Raw genomic sequence first — 12,456 nt, 5'->3', positions numbered from 1 at the left:
TTTGGTGAATGGAGACATGAACATAAAACCAAACAATAAACATAATGCATTCCAAAATACATTTAACATACCACACTCAGTACGAGATTGATAACTAATTATTAACTCAAACACACCCATAGACTGAACTTAGGAAAGTACAGTCTGTTAATTTATTCTTAATGACACAGAAAGCAATGCAATGATAGTGTAACTGACGTAACACAGAGAAAGTGAAAACTAAGTTTAGAATATATGGAGGCCGTTCACAGAGAAGCCGCCATCAACACAAATGGTCTGTCCAGTGATATAAGAGGCTGCAGGCGAGCACAGAAATGCCACCAACGAAGACACTTCCTCTGCCTCTCCCATCCGTCCCAGAGGGGTTTGAGAAATTACAGCATTCACAACTCTTTCCTCTTTCAAGTGCTTCAACAACACAACACAAAAATATGATGTCCTCAGTCCACACAAAAAAAACAAAACAAATGACAACAATAATCATACACTAACAATGCCAACAAAAGGGTTACCTTTTCCGCCAGAGGGGTTCTGATTACCCAAGGTGCAATACAATTACTCCTTATGTTGTCTTTGGCCCATTCGCATGCAAGATTTTTTGTCATTTGGTTCATTGCTCCTGCATGCCAATTACATACACCATTTCAAATTGGCTAGTTTTTACTACTCTAGCTACCTAACACTGTCACATGGAATGCAATGAACAATCACCTTTTGTTGCACTATAAATAACGGATACTATGTTTGTAGCTACAACACCAGCAATGGAGGACATGAAAATGATACTTGCAGCTTCTGAAGCTTTTAGGAGAGGATGTGCAAGCTGACTTAAGTGGAAACAAGATTCAAGATTCGTATTCATCAGAAATGCGAAATCTTCCGCTGTGAAATCCAGGGTATGTTTCAGTATGCTTGTTCCCACATTGTTTACCTACAATCCGTATGAAATGTAACCCGAAATCAAATAACAAATAAAAACACTAATATCGTCGTATACTGATTCAATATTACAAAAAACTAGATTGTAAAGGAAAATGTACACAAAATATATGTAACTTAAGTGTAAAACTAAATATTAACAATATTAATTTTTAATAGAAGGTTGAAAAATAACTTTAACTACATGCACTTGAATTGAATGAATTACTGACAAGGATATTGAGTTTTCCATTGAACTGAGAGGAGACAGTAGCTATAAGCTCTTCTCTGTTAACACGAGAGGTCATGTCACAGACCGAACCGGTTACTCTGTATCCTTTTGTTGTCCATTCTTTTAAGGATTCATTGAGTTCAGCTTCGTTCCGAGAACAAGTGTGTACAGTGGCCCCAAGCTCTGCCAACTCCTCCACGATAGCATATCTAAGTGATAGTTAACATGAGAGAAATCAATAAGCAGAAACAATTCTCATGCAATATCCACGTATTATACTTCTTCTTGTTACTATATTTTATTGGTACAAACATTCTTACAGATAAACACAAAAATGAACAACTTTTTCCACTAGCTTTCGTTGGTAACTGATAGCTAACAAATGAATAGGTATTTTTTAGAAATAAGTTTGAAATTGAGGAACAAAAAGTGATGAAAAATGTGAAAAAAAGGAGAGATGATATGAACCCGATTCCTTTGGATCCACCGGTGACCAGAGCTGTCATCCCCTGCAGACACCATCTGCTGCTTTTGCTACCACTGTTCGTCTCACCCATTTCTTTTTCTCTTCGATGAAGGGTATGATGATATGATGAATGAAGCTTTATCGAATCTAATAATCGATATTGTTACCTTCTAAGTGGCTTAATTTATAGTCACTATCTTCATAGAGAAAATTAAGAGTTAAACGTAAGCCATGATAAAGAATAGTTTGACATTTATCCCAACTGACTAAAGGAATTCTTTTCCAAACTCCCTTGCTTAATTTCTGTGCAGGAAAAGTCTGATTGCATGTTTGGTTTATATACATTTTGTTCAGTAGCTAAAGGATTGAGAAAATCTAATCAATTGATAGAGCCCTAAACCCTAAACACATGACTTACATGACTTAATGACATAAAAAAAAATTTAATTTGTTAAATGTGTTTGAAACTAACATTTAAATTACAATATGGTACATTATATAAAATTTCAAACACAGTATTTTATACGTCAAAAACATTTAATTTAATTAAATTAAAAAGATTATATCAATTTATTTTTAAAATTTAAGGATTAAAATGTATTGAAATTTGAGACAAAAACAAAATTATAATTTTGTGAGAGACAAAAAAATATATTTAACTTAAAAATATTAATTTATTTGAAAGTATTATATAAACTTTTGATGTTTAAGGTTTGAATGGGCACGAAATTGGAGGAAAGTTGATTTGCATTTCACTTCCCAAAATTTGCTTTAGCTGTTTGGTGCATAATATCACTTCAAATACAACTTTTCTACTTCAAGTTTGTAGACCTGTGAGTCATTAAGTTGATGTTTTAAGTCGATCTTTCTTTTGCTGAACCTCTAGTCGATTTTGCCTTATATGATCAGCCACCGTCAACTTCATAGACATTCTACAAAGCATTCACTATCTTCGTAGCAATAGAGCATAATTGGTTTTCAACGTCACGTCGTAAATGTTGGATCACAAAATAACTAACTTAAATTATTGATGGACGACATTTTCATAAATAAGTTAGACATCTAGACGTCGGTTAGGAGGAGCCCCGACGTTTATACTTTATAGACGTCGGACCCCCCTATCCGACGTCTATATGCCTAACAGGTAGGTGAAAAGTCATTTTTTTTTCTGCTATATAAACGTCTGATCCGCCATCACCGACGTCTATATGCGATTATAGATGTCGGTCCCCTGTAACAAACGTTTATATGACTGACAGGGTAGGTGAAAAGTTAACCTAGATGTTGGGCACCCTCCTAACCGACATCTATATGCGCCAGACTGTGAAAAGTCATTTTTTTTCGCCATTTAGACGTCGGATCACGCCACATCCGACATCTATATACATCGCGAATATTAATTTTTAAATCGAATGGACGTCATATTAGTGAGGTCCTCGACGTCTAGTCGAGAATAGACGTCGGACACTGGGGACACCGACGTCTTGATTCCTGTTAAATCAGAAATCGCGAACCCGCGGTTATGCACACTTCATTGTCTTTCTCCTTGCCTTTTCTCTCCGCGACATTGCATTTTCAGGTGCATTTTATCTCTTTTGAACCGTTTAAACTTACTTTTACTCCGATTGAATTAGTCTTTGATGGATTATGTTCCATTTGAACCAATTAAAATGAGTTTTCGTTTTGTTTTCCTGCAGTTTTTCTCGTGTCTTTGGGTAGCGTAGTAGCACCTTCTCCCTTTGCTAGTTTCCTTGTAAGAAAAACTTGCGTCTTTTGTATCTTTTATAGTATTTCAACCCAAAATCGAACATGGATCCTTGTTTAGTTCTCATGTCACCGTATTCTTTTTTTTATTGTCTCTCGAAATGGAACTTTGTTTGGTTGCAATCCATTTTGTTTGTGAAGCAATTTGATTCGGCAAGCGAGAAACCCAACTTCAACAATTTTTGGCCTAATAAAGTGATTGCTATAAGTAAATATAAAAAAAAAAACAATTTCTTTGTAACGCTCGCATGAAGTAACAAATTCAAAATCACATAATGATTTACACTTCAAATTGTCAGATCCTTTTAGGAGAATTTATGAGAATGATTCAATGAAACTTGATCAAAATTAGGATGATGAATTTATATTAATTTCCATATAAAAATATAGATTTGTAAGTTTTCTTTGTTATATGCTGTTACGTTGACGAGTTTTATTATTTCTACTAAAATTTAATCTCACACCAAAATCTTAAAACGAGTCTCTGAGAATTTTCTTTATATATTTTTCAATTTTTTATTTTTATTTAATGTGAACTTAGAATTGTATTTAAATTCTTTAATATAATATTAGAGTCAAAAACTCATCTTACCAATCTACTTAGACGAATTCAATATATTTTTTGTATTAAAAGTGTTATGACGAAAATTCAAACAAACATGTTTTATTATAATAAAAGGTTGCAACGTGCAAATAAAATAGAAGTGTCAGAAAGACAATAATTTTTAAGAAAAAAATTTATATTTAACTTTTCAAACAAGTTTTAACTTTTATTTTATATATATAGTTTATATTTTTTTCAAAAAAATGAGGAAAGGTAGATCCACACCTGCCTCCTTTTGGATATGTCCCTATCAAAATACTTGTGATTCAAAATACATTTCAAAAAAATGTATATCAATATAAATAAATTTATATTTGAAAAAAAATGTTAGAGAATTTAAATGTGATTATAAACCCTCAAATTGAATATAAATAAAAAATTTAAACAAAATATCATAAATTCATTAAACTTTAATGTAGTTTGACTTCTTATGATTTCTCAAGAAATTAATTATACATGACTATAAATCAGAGTTTAAGTTAGACAAAAGGAAAGTATATTAATTTGTTTTTAATATTTCGAAAATAATCTTTAATTAAATTAATTTAAAATATATTAAATTGTTAGGTACATATTTTAATATATTGATTTATTTTGAAATTACGAGAAAATTCCTTACAGTTTTACGTCTTAGAAAAATATTTGGAAAATTGATTTTATGTAAATACCTTTAAGGTAAATAAGATTATAAGAATAGATAATAATGAATGAATGGTTTAGAACATGATGCTTCATGCTATACTATAGACTTGATTAAAAAGGAGTCGTTATAAAATAAGACACATTATACATATTTATTTTATCTATATCGCCTTATAATTTATGATCATACTTCTGTCATATATATTCTAAACTGAACTTAGGAAAGTACAGTCTGTTAATTTATTCTAAATGACACAGAAAGCAATGCAGTGAGGGTGTAACTGACGTAACACGGAAAAAGTGAAAACTAAGGCTGCAATATATGGAGGCCGTTCACAGAGAAGCCGCCATCAACACAAATGATCTGTCCAGTGATATAAGAGGCTGCAGGCGAGCACAGAAATGCCACCAACGAAGACACCTCCTCTGCCTCTCCCATCCGTCCCAGAGGGGTTTGAGAAATTACAGCATTCACAACTCTTTCCTCTTTCAAGTGCTTCAACAACACAACACAATAATATGATGTCCTCAGTCCACACAAAAAAACAAAACAAATGACAACAATAATCATACACTAATAATGCCAACAGAAGGGTTACCTTTTCCGCCAGAGGGGTTCTGATTACTCCAGGTGCAACAGAATTACTCCTTATGTTGTCTTTGGCCCATTCGCATGCAAGATTTTTTGTCATTTGGTTCATTGCTCCTGCATGCCAATTACGTACACCATTTCAAATTGGCTAGTTTTTACTACTCTAGCTACCTAACACTGTCACATGGAATGCAATGAACAATCACCTTTTGTTGCACTATAAATAACGGATACTATGTTTGTAGCTACAACACCAGCAATGGAGGACATGAAAATGATACTTGCAGCTTCTGAAGCTTTTAGGAGAGGATGTGCAAGCTGACTTAAGTGGAAACAAGATTCAAGATTCGTATTCATCAGAAATGCGAAATCTTCCGCTGTGAAATCCAGGGTCTGTTTCAGTATGTTTGTTCCCACATTGTTTACCTACAATTCATTCAAAACTATTAACGAAAAAGAATATGTTTTAGTCCTACAAGTTGGATCCCAAATTAGTTCTCATTCTTATCATAGTTAGACAAGTTTTAGTATGATGAAAAGGTGAAAAAAGAAGATGTCATTACAAGGATATTGAGTTTTCCATTGAACTGAGAGGAGACTCTAGCTATCAGCTCTTCTCTGTTAACACGAGAGGTCACGTCACAGACCGAACCGGTTACTCTGTATCCTTTTGTGGTCCACTCCTTCAAGGATTCACTGAGTTCAGCTTGGTTCCGAGAACAAGTGTGTACTGTGGCCCCAAGCTCTGCCAACTCCTCAACTATAGCATATCTATGTGATAGTCAAAATAATAACATGAGAGAAATTAATAAGCAGAAACAATTCTCATGCAATATCCACTTATTATACTCCTTCTTGTTACTATATTTTATTGGTACAAACATTCTTACATATAAACACTAAAATGAACAACTTTTTCCACTAGCTTTCGTTGGTAACTGATAGCTAACAAATGAATAGGTATTTTTTAGAAATAAGTTTGAAATTGAGGAACAAAAAGTGATGAAAAATGTGAAAAAAAGGAGAGATGATATGAACCCGATTCCTTTGGATCCACCGGTGACCAGAGCTGTCATCCCCTGCAGACACCATCTGCTGCTTTTGCTTCCACTGTTCGTCTCACCCATTTCTTTTTCTCTTCGACGAAGGATATGATGATATGATGAATGAAGATTTATGGTATCTAATAATTGATATTGCTACCTTCTAATAATTGATATTGCTTTTGCTTCCACTGTTCGTCTCACCCATTTCTTTTTCATCAACTTTTTAAGTATTTATGTACTTCATGCGAATATACCAGCTTCCGTTTGTAGTTCATATAAAAAATTGATTTATGTGTAATTTCAAAACAATTTATTGTTGTTGTTATGGTCACTTTTCAGTGTGAAAACACATAGCTTGTCTTTGCTTGAGCAAGAAAATAGTATTAAATATATTTTTAGTTTTTAAACCATGAGAAATGAAATTTGTTTATATCTTAAATTTTGTTATATTTTAGTTTCTAGATTTTAAAAGTAAATAAATGTTTGAGCTAGTTTAAAATTAATAATTTTACAAATTCAAATTTAAAATCTAAAATTTATTTTAAACAATTTCAAAAAAATTTAAAACGAATAAGTTTAAAATTTGAAAACCATTTTAAATAAAATTGAATGTAAAATATAAAAATAAATAAACTTAATGTTATTAAAAATATTTAATAAAAATATCAATTTTAATAAAAAAATATTTTTTTAATATTTATTCAAAAATTAAATTTTATTTCAATTTAGAGAAAAAAAATATTATTTCTTTTAGAAAGTATTGGCACTAAATTGAGAAAAATTAAAATAAAAAAAAATTGAAACTAAAATAATAATATTTTGTGTGATAGTGACATTGTGACTATCAACGTCATTTATCACGTGGCATGACTTTGGCTTGAAATGTGATAACTTTTTAAATAAGAAAAATAAAATGATAAAAAGTAAAAAGTTACGAACTAATGTATAACATTTTTTAACTGTATTAATATATTACTAATAAAAAAAATATGATTCCATCAAATTTTTTAAAATAAAAATCAAACTGAAAGCACATAGAATATATTAGAACAATTTGAGATTTTTCTTCGAAAATAAAACCTAATGATATAATTTAACTTTTAAAAATATTGATTAAATAATATTTTTAAATATCTTTTAAATGTTTTAAAATTCAAATGGAATACTTTGAAAAGTCTTCAACGTAACTTTCTGCATCCAGGATAAAAACAAATAAAATAAATATTTGAAAAAATATTTTATGTAAATATACCTTGAAGGTAAATAAGCTTATGAGAATAGATAATAATGAATTAATGGTTTAGAACATTATGTTTCATGCTATACTATAGACTTGATTAAAAATTAAAATAATTGTAAAAATATTGGTTGTAAGATGCTTTTCATGAGTTCACAAATAACTATGATTGCTATTTTTAATATCATGTATGGTTATTACTTAGATTCATTTAATTTATCATTATTACAAACGTTGTTTATAATCACATATTAAAAATACATATTATTATAAAAATTTAAAATTGAACCGATAATTTCCTGAGAATATGATAGTTTTATTTATCCAAAGCCTTAGTACGTTTGTCAATTAAAAAATATATATTTACAAAAATCTTGTCAAAGTAATTAATAAACAATTAAAAGAGAGAAATAATAATTTAATAACTTGAGAACTCAATACAATTTGGTGAATGGAGACATGAATCTTAAGACCAAACAATAAACATCATGCAACATTTAATTGTGAATAAACTGAACATAAGAAAGTACAGTCTGTTAATTTATTCTTCATGAAACAGAAAGCAATGCAACTGAGAGTGTAACTGACGTAACACAGAAAAAGTGAAAACTAAGGGCTAGAATACATGGAGGCCGTTCACAGAGAAGCCGCCATCAATACAAATGATCTGGCCTGTGATGTAAGAGGCTGCAGGCAAGCACAGAAATGACACCAACGAAGACACTTCCTCTGCCTCTCCAATCCGTCCCAGAGGGATTTGAGGAATTACAGCATTTATAATTGTTTCCTCTTTCAAGTTCTTCAAGAACACAACACAAAAATATGATGTCCTCAGTCCACACAAAAAAACAAAACAAATGACAACAATAATCATACACTAACAATGCCAACAAAAGGGTTACCTTTTCCGCCAGAGGAGTTCTGATTACCCCAGGTGCAATACAATTACTCCTTATCTTGTCATTTGCCCATTCACATGCTAGATTTTTTGTCATTTGGTTCATTGCTCCTGCATGCCAATTACGTACACCATTTCAAATTGGTTAGTTTTTACTACTCTAGCTACCTAACACTAACACTGCCACATGGAATGCAATGAACAATCACCTTTAGATGCACTATATACAATGGATGCTAAGTTTGTAGCTACAACACCAGCAACGGAGGATATGAAAATGATACTTGCAGCTTCTGAAGCTTTTAGGAGAGGATGTGCAAGCTGGCTTAAGTGGAAACAAGATTCAAGATTCGTATTCATCAGGAATGCGAAATCTTCCGCTGTAAAGTCCAGGGTCTGCTTCTGTACGTTTGTTCCCACATTGTTTACCTAAATCCATTCAAAAATATTAACAAAAAAGAATGTTTTAGTCCTACAAGTTGGATCCCAAATCGGTTCTCATTCTTGTCATGGTTAGATAAGTTTTAGTATGAAAAAATGAAAAAAGAATATGTCATTACAAGGATATTGAGTTTCCCATTGAACTGAGAGGAGACTCTAGCTATGAGCTCTTCTCTGTTAACACGAGAGGTCACGTCACAGACCGAACCGGTTACTCTGTATCCTTTTGTGGTCCATTCGTTCAAAGATTCATTGAGTTCAGCTTGGTTCCGAGAACAAGTGTGTACAGTGGCCCCAAGCTCTGCCAACTGCTCCACGATAGAATATCTATATATATACATATGAGAGGAATGAATGGTGAGAAACAAAAACAAAAGTTTGTCCAAGACATACCCTCTTGTTTTATGCAATTATTAATCACTGTAGTTCATTGATACAATCATGTTTGTGTTTGTGTGTGTCTTACCCGATTCCTTTGGATCCACCTGTGACAAGTGCTGTCATGCCCTGCAAAGACCACCTGCTGCTTTTGCTTCCACTGTTTCTCTCGCCCATGTTTTTTCTCTCTTCAATGAAGGATGTGATATGATATGATGAATTTGCTGCATGAATCTGATTGCGTTTTATACTGTTTTCTTTATGCTATTCTATCTCTGGTGGAGAATTTTTCCTTCTCCTGCTTTCAGTAAAAAATTTGAAACATTGGTTTAAAAAATTTGAAAGTTTCGTATGTTGTTGATGCGATATCAAATACCAACTTTGCCTCTAGTCGTCATTCATGATATAACTTTACCATACTCAATGGTTTCATATACATGTCTTATCCTAGATTCTTCAAAAATTGTGATTGGCAAGGTTTGGCTCGGATCCAAATCAACTAAGATTAAAAAACTCAAATGATAAAAAAGTTCCCAATTGAAAAAAAGTTGAGATTTTTGGAGGATCCGTGTTAAATGTTTTTGTGATGACCATGACTTTTAGTTGCGAATTTACCAGCTTCCGTTCGTAGTTTATAAAAAAATTGGTTTAAGTGTAATTTCAAAACAATTTATTTGTTGTTATGGTCACTTTTCAGTGTGAAAACACATAGCTTGTCTTTTGTTTCACGTAGAAAATAATGTTAAATATATTTTTAATTTTTAAACTATGTAAAAATAAAATTTGTTTCTGTCTCAAATTTTGTTATATTATGGTTTCTAGACTTTAAAAAATAAATAAATATAATTTTTCTAATTCAATGATATTAACTTTTGGTGGGTTTATTAGACATGTTTGAAACTATCATTTAAATTAAAATATTTCAAATTGTGTAAAAATTCAAACAAATTTACACGTTAAAAAATTTAGTGTAATTAAATTAAAAGGAATTATATCTGTATTTATGGTTAAAGTTTAAGAATTAAAATATATTAAAATTTGAGATAATTCATATTCAAGTTTCGAAACTAAAAATATATTTAATTAAAAAATAATTTATTTGAGGGTATTACGTAGACTTTAAGCTGAGGAAAGCTGATTCACATTTTTCTTCCCAAAATTTGCTGTTTGGTGTGATAATATAACTTCAAATACAACTTTTGTACTTCAAGTTGTAAACCTGAGCCATTAAGTTGATTTTTCTTGTATGAACCTCTAGTCGATTTTTGCGTCAACTTCATAGACGTTCAAAATGCATTAATTTTCTTCATAGGTAAAGGAAGAAGCAATTGCTTAGTTTTAAAAGCTACAAAATTTATCGATCATGTGCATTGCATTATCAATTACATACCTTTAAATTCCACTAATTGTTGCAATACAATCTATTTAATCTATGATCCACTGTACAAAGCTAAATACAATATATTGCATTTAGTATATGGTTTGGAAAATAACAACGTAACAATTTCTTTCACAAAAAGTTCTTTCTCTGCATGCTATTCTAACTCTGTTTGCAATTATGTTCCTTACAAAAAAACCTTTTCCCTACACGCGATTTCAACAGTTAAAAAATAAAGACTAAAATCAATATTTTTAAAAATACAAAGACCAAAAGGCATCAAAATATCAAGTTTCGACTAAAAATCATTTTTATATAATACTTTAGAAACTAAAAACATATTCATTTCTATATAAAACAATTGAATGTATTAAAAAATGAAAAGATAAAATTAAAAACACACACACACATATATATATTAGAAAATATGTTAAAAATGTTTAAAAATAATGAATAATTAATGAAATTATTAGAGAGAAAACTACAAATTTTAGGAACTACAAAATTATGAACACATAAAGTTAGATATAATTTTCTACCTATCTGAATGTGAGTTAAGTTATAAATTACAAGAAGTAAGTAAATTATAAAGGTTGGAAAATGTGAGTTAAACTAGTATTATCAAATGAAATATAAAAAAGAGATGCTAAAGATATTTAGAAATAATTAATTACTAATTAAATTATTACAAAAAAATATACAATTTTTTGGAGCTACAAAATTTTGAAGACATAAAAATAAAATATAAAATTGACATGCTAAAAATTTTTAGAAATAGTGAATAATTGATGAAATTATTAGGAAAAAAAATTGGAACTACAAAATTATGAATACATGAAATTAAATATAATTATGTATACTGTATCTATATATATATATATATATATATATATATATATATATATATATTTTGATGTTGCATACTTTTCTATATATTATTTTATTTCTAAGATTAAATCAAACTTACAAATAAATATATAACAACTTGACAAAATATCATGCTTTTCACAAAAGAGAAAAAAAAAATAAAGCAATCTTAAGAGACTGACTTTTGTAACAACACATCACAAATTAAAGATTTCAAAGATCAAAGTATAGAATAATATGTTTAGGATCAACAATCAAAATTTCAACTCCATTTAACGATTAACTAAATGAGAATCTTAATTCTCTTAAAGATCACTCAAACTAGAAAAACAAAGATGACATCCAAGAAGTAACATTTGACACCTTGATCCTTTGAGACTTTCTTATTACAAATGATTCCGCTTGACACTATTAGCAAAAAAAAAAAATTCTCAATTCAACTACGATAGGACATCCAATCTTTCAATATAGTTCATTTAGTTTCTCTTTAGTGAAAAAATCATTGTTTAGTTCAAAATAGACCTTAAATAAGATATTGGATAATTCTAGCACAAATAAAACAACGCCAAATCAAACATATCACTCCATCCAAACCAAAATCAAACAACTATAACAGTTTAGAAACCACGACACAATTTAAATTCATCTTTAGACAATAAAATTAAACATGTGAAGATTATGATTAGTTCTCCTTAACTAAAAACAGTTTGCCACACACAAAACCCCAAGTTTAAGAGATTGACTTGTTATGTGGTAAAAGAAAATTTGGAAAGGATAAAGCTCTCTCCATCTTGTGTGTGGAAGATAAATTTGAAAGAGAAGGAGCTCTTCTCCTCTAGGGTTCTACTATGTGAAGATTATGAGAGGGAAAAATTAGAGAAAAAGGAAAAGGGAAGACAAATGGAGAAAGAGAAAAGAGAGATGGGTTACGAAGTCCAGACTTACATACTTACAATTCTATATATATATATATATATATATATATATATATAT

At 30.3% G+C, this 12,456-nt stretch overlaps 3 protein-coding genes across 3 annotated transcripts; all 3 read right to left on the bottom strand.

Annotated features, from left to right (window-relative positions):
• LOC124833766 (tropinone reductase homolog At2g29150-like) lies at nucleotides 1-1,707 on the bottom strand. The gene is made up of 5 exons (XM_088109484.1): nucleotides 1,619-1,707; nucleotides 1,152-1,359; nucleotides 712-931; nucleotides 513-619; nucleotides 1-408 (listed from the first exon to the last, which is right to left on the bottom strand). The coding sequence occupies exons 1-5, from the start codon at nucleotides 1,705-1,707 to the stop codon at nucleotides 226-228; spliced, it is 807 nt and encodes a 268-aa protein (XP_087965610.1). The 3' UTR covers nucleotides 1-225.
• Nucleotides 1,708-4,738: 3,031 nt separating this feature from the next.
• LOC148201777 (tropinone reductase-like) lies at nucleotides 4,739-6,389 on the bottom strand. The gene is made up of 5 exons (XM_088108881.1): nucleotides 6,257-6,389; nucleotides 5,782-5,989; nucleotides 5,425-5,644; nucleotides 5,226-5,332; nucleotides 4,739-5,122 (listed from the first exon to the last, which is right to left on the bottom strand). The coding sequence occupies exons 1-5, from the start codon at nucleotides 6,343-6,345 to the stop codon at nucleotides 4,934-4,936; spliced, it is 813 nt and encodes a 270-aa protein (XP_087965007.1). The 5' UTR covers nucleotides 6,346-6,389; the 3' UTR covers nucleotides 4,739-4,933.
• Nucleotides 6,390-8,117: 1,728 nt separating this feature from the next.
• Nucleotides 8,118-9,395, bottom strand: LOC124833764 (tropinone reductase-like). Its single transcript, XM_088108882.1, has 5 exons — nucleotides 9,307-9,395; nucleotides 8,960-9,167; nucleotides 8,609-8,828; nucleotides 8,404-8,510; nucleotides 8,118-8,300 (listed from the first exon to the last, which is right to left on the bottom strand). Exons 1-5 carry the CDS (start codon nucleotides 9,393-9,395, stop codon nucleotides 8,118-8,120), a joined length of 807 nt encoding a protein of 268 aa, XP_087965008.1.
• Nucleotides 9,396-12,456: the final 3,061 nt, after the last annotated feature.

Source organism: Vigna umbellata, chromosome 3 (assembly GCF_029865625.1).
Source record: "Vigna umbellata cultivar VRB3 chromosome 3, Vumbellata_1.0, whole genome shotgun sequence".
In the NCBI taxonomy this organism is placed as follows: Eukaryota; Viridiplantae; Streptophyta; class Magnoliopsida; order Fabales; family Fabaceae; genus Vigna; species Vigna umbellata.
The sequence above is the reverse complement of the archived record's forward strand: the minus strand, read 5'-3'. Positions and strand labels throughout refer to the sequence as shown.

What these genes read in the sequence shown, in the direction of transcription:
- LOC124833764 (XM_088108882.1), bottom strand. Translation starts at nt 9,395, where the DNA reads ATGGGCGAGAGAAACAGTGGAAGCAAAAGCAGCAGGTGGTCTTTGCAG. An exon ending in GGTGGATCCAAAGGAATCGG is followed by an intron (nt 9,168 to 9,306) that starts GTAAGACACACA and finishes GTATATATATAG; the next exon opens with ATATTCTATCGTGGAGCAGT. An exon ending in GAACTCCTCTGGCGGAAAAG is followed by an intron (nt 8,301 to 8,403) that starts GTAACCCTTTTG and finishes GTGTTCTTGAAG; the next exon opens with AACTTGAAAGAGGAAACAAT.
- LOC148201777 (XM_088108881.1), bottom strand. Translation starts at nt 6,345, where the DNA reads ATGGGTGAGACGAACAGTGGAAGCAAAAGCAGCAGATGGTGTCTGCAG. An exon ending in GGTGGATCCAAAGGAATCGG is followed by an intron (nt 5,990 to 6,256) that starts GTTCATATCATC and finishes ACTATCACATAG; the next exon opens with ATATGCTATAGTTGAGGAGT. An exon ending in TATTTATAGTGCAACAAAAG is followed by an intron (nt 5,333 to 5,424) that starts GTGATTGTTCAT and finishes ATTGGCATGCAG; the next exon opens with GAGCAATGAACCAAATGACA.
- LOC124833766 (XM_088109484.1), bottom strand. Translation starts at nt 1,707, where the DNA reads ATGGGTGAGACGAACAGTGGTAGCAAAAGCAGCAGATGGTGTCTGCAG. An exon ending in GGTGGATCCAAAGGAATCGG is followed by an intron (nt 1,360 to 1,618) that starts GTTCATATCATC and finishes ACTATCACTTAG; the next exon opens with ATATGCTATCGTGGAGGAGT. An exon ending in GAACCCCTCTGGCGGAAAAG is followed by an intron (nt 409 to 512) that starts GTAACCCTTTTG and finishes GTGTTGTTGAAG; the next exon opens with CACTTGAAAGAGGAAAGAGT.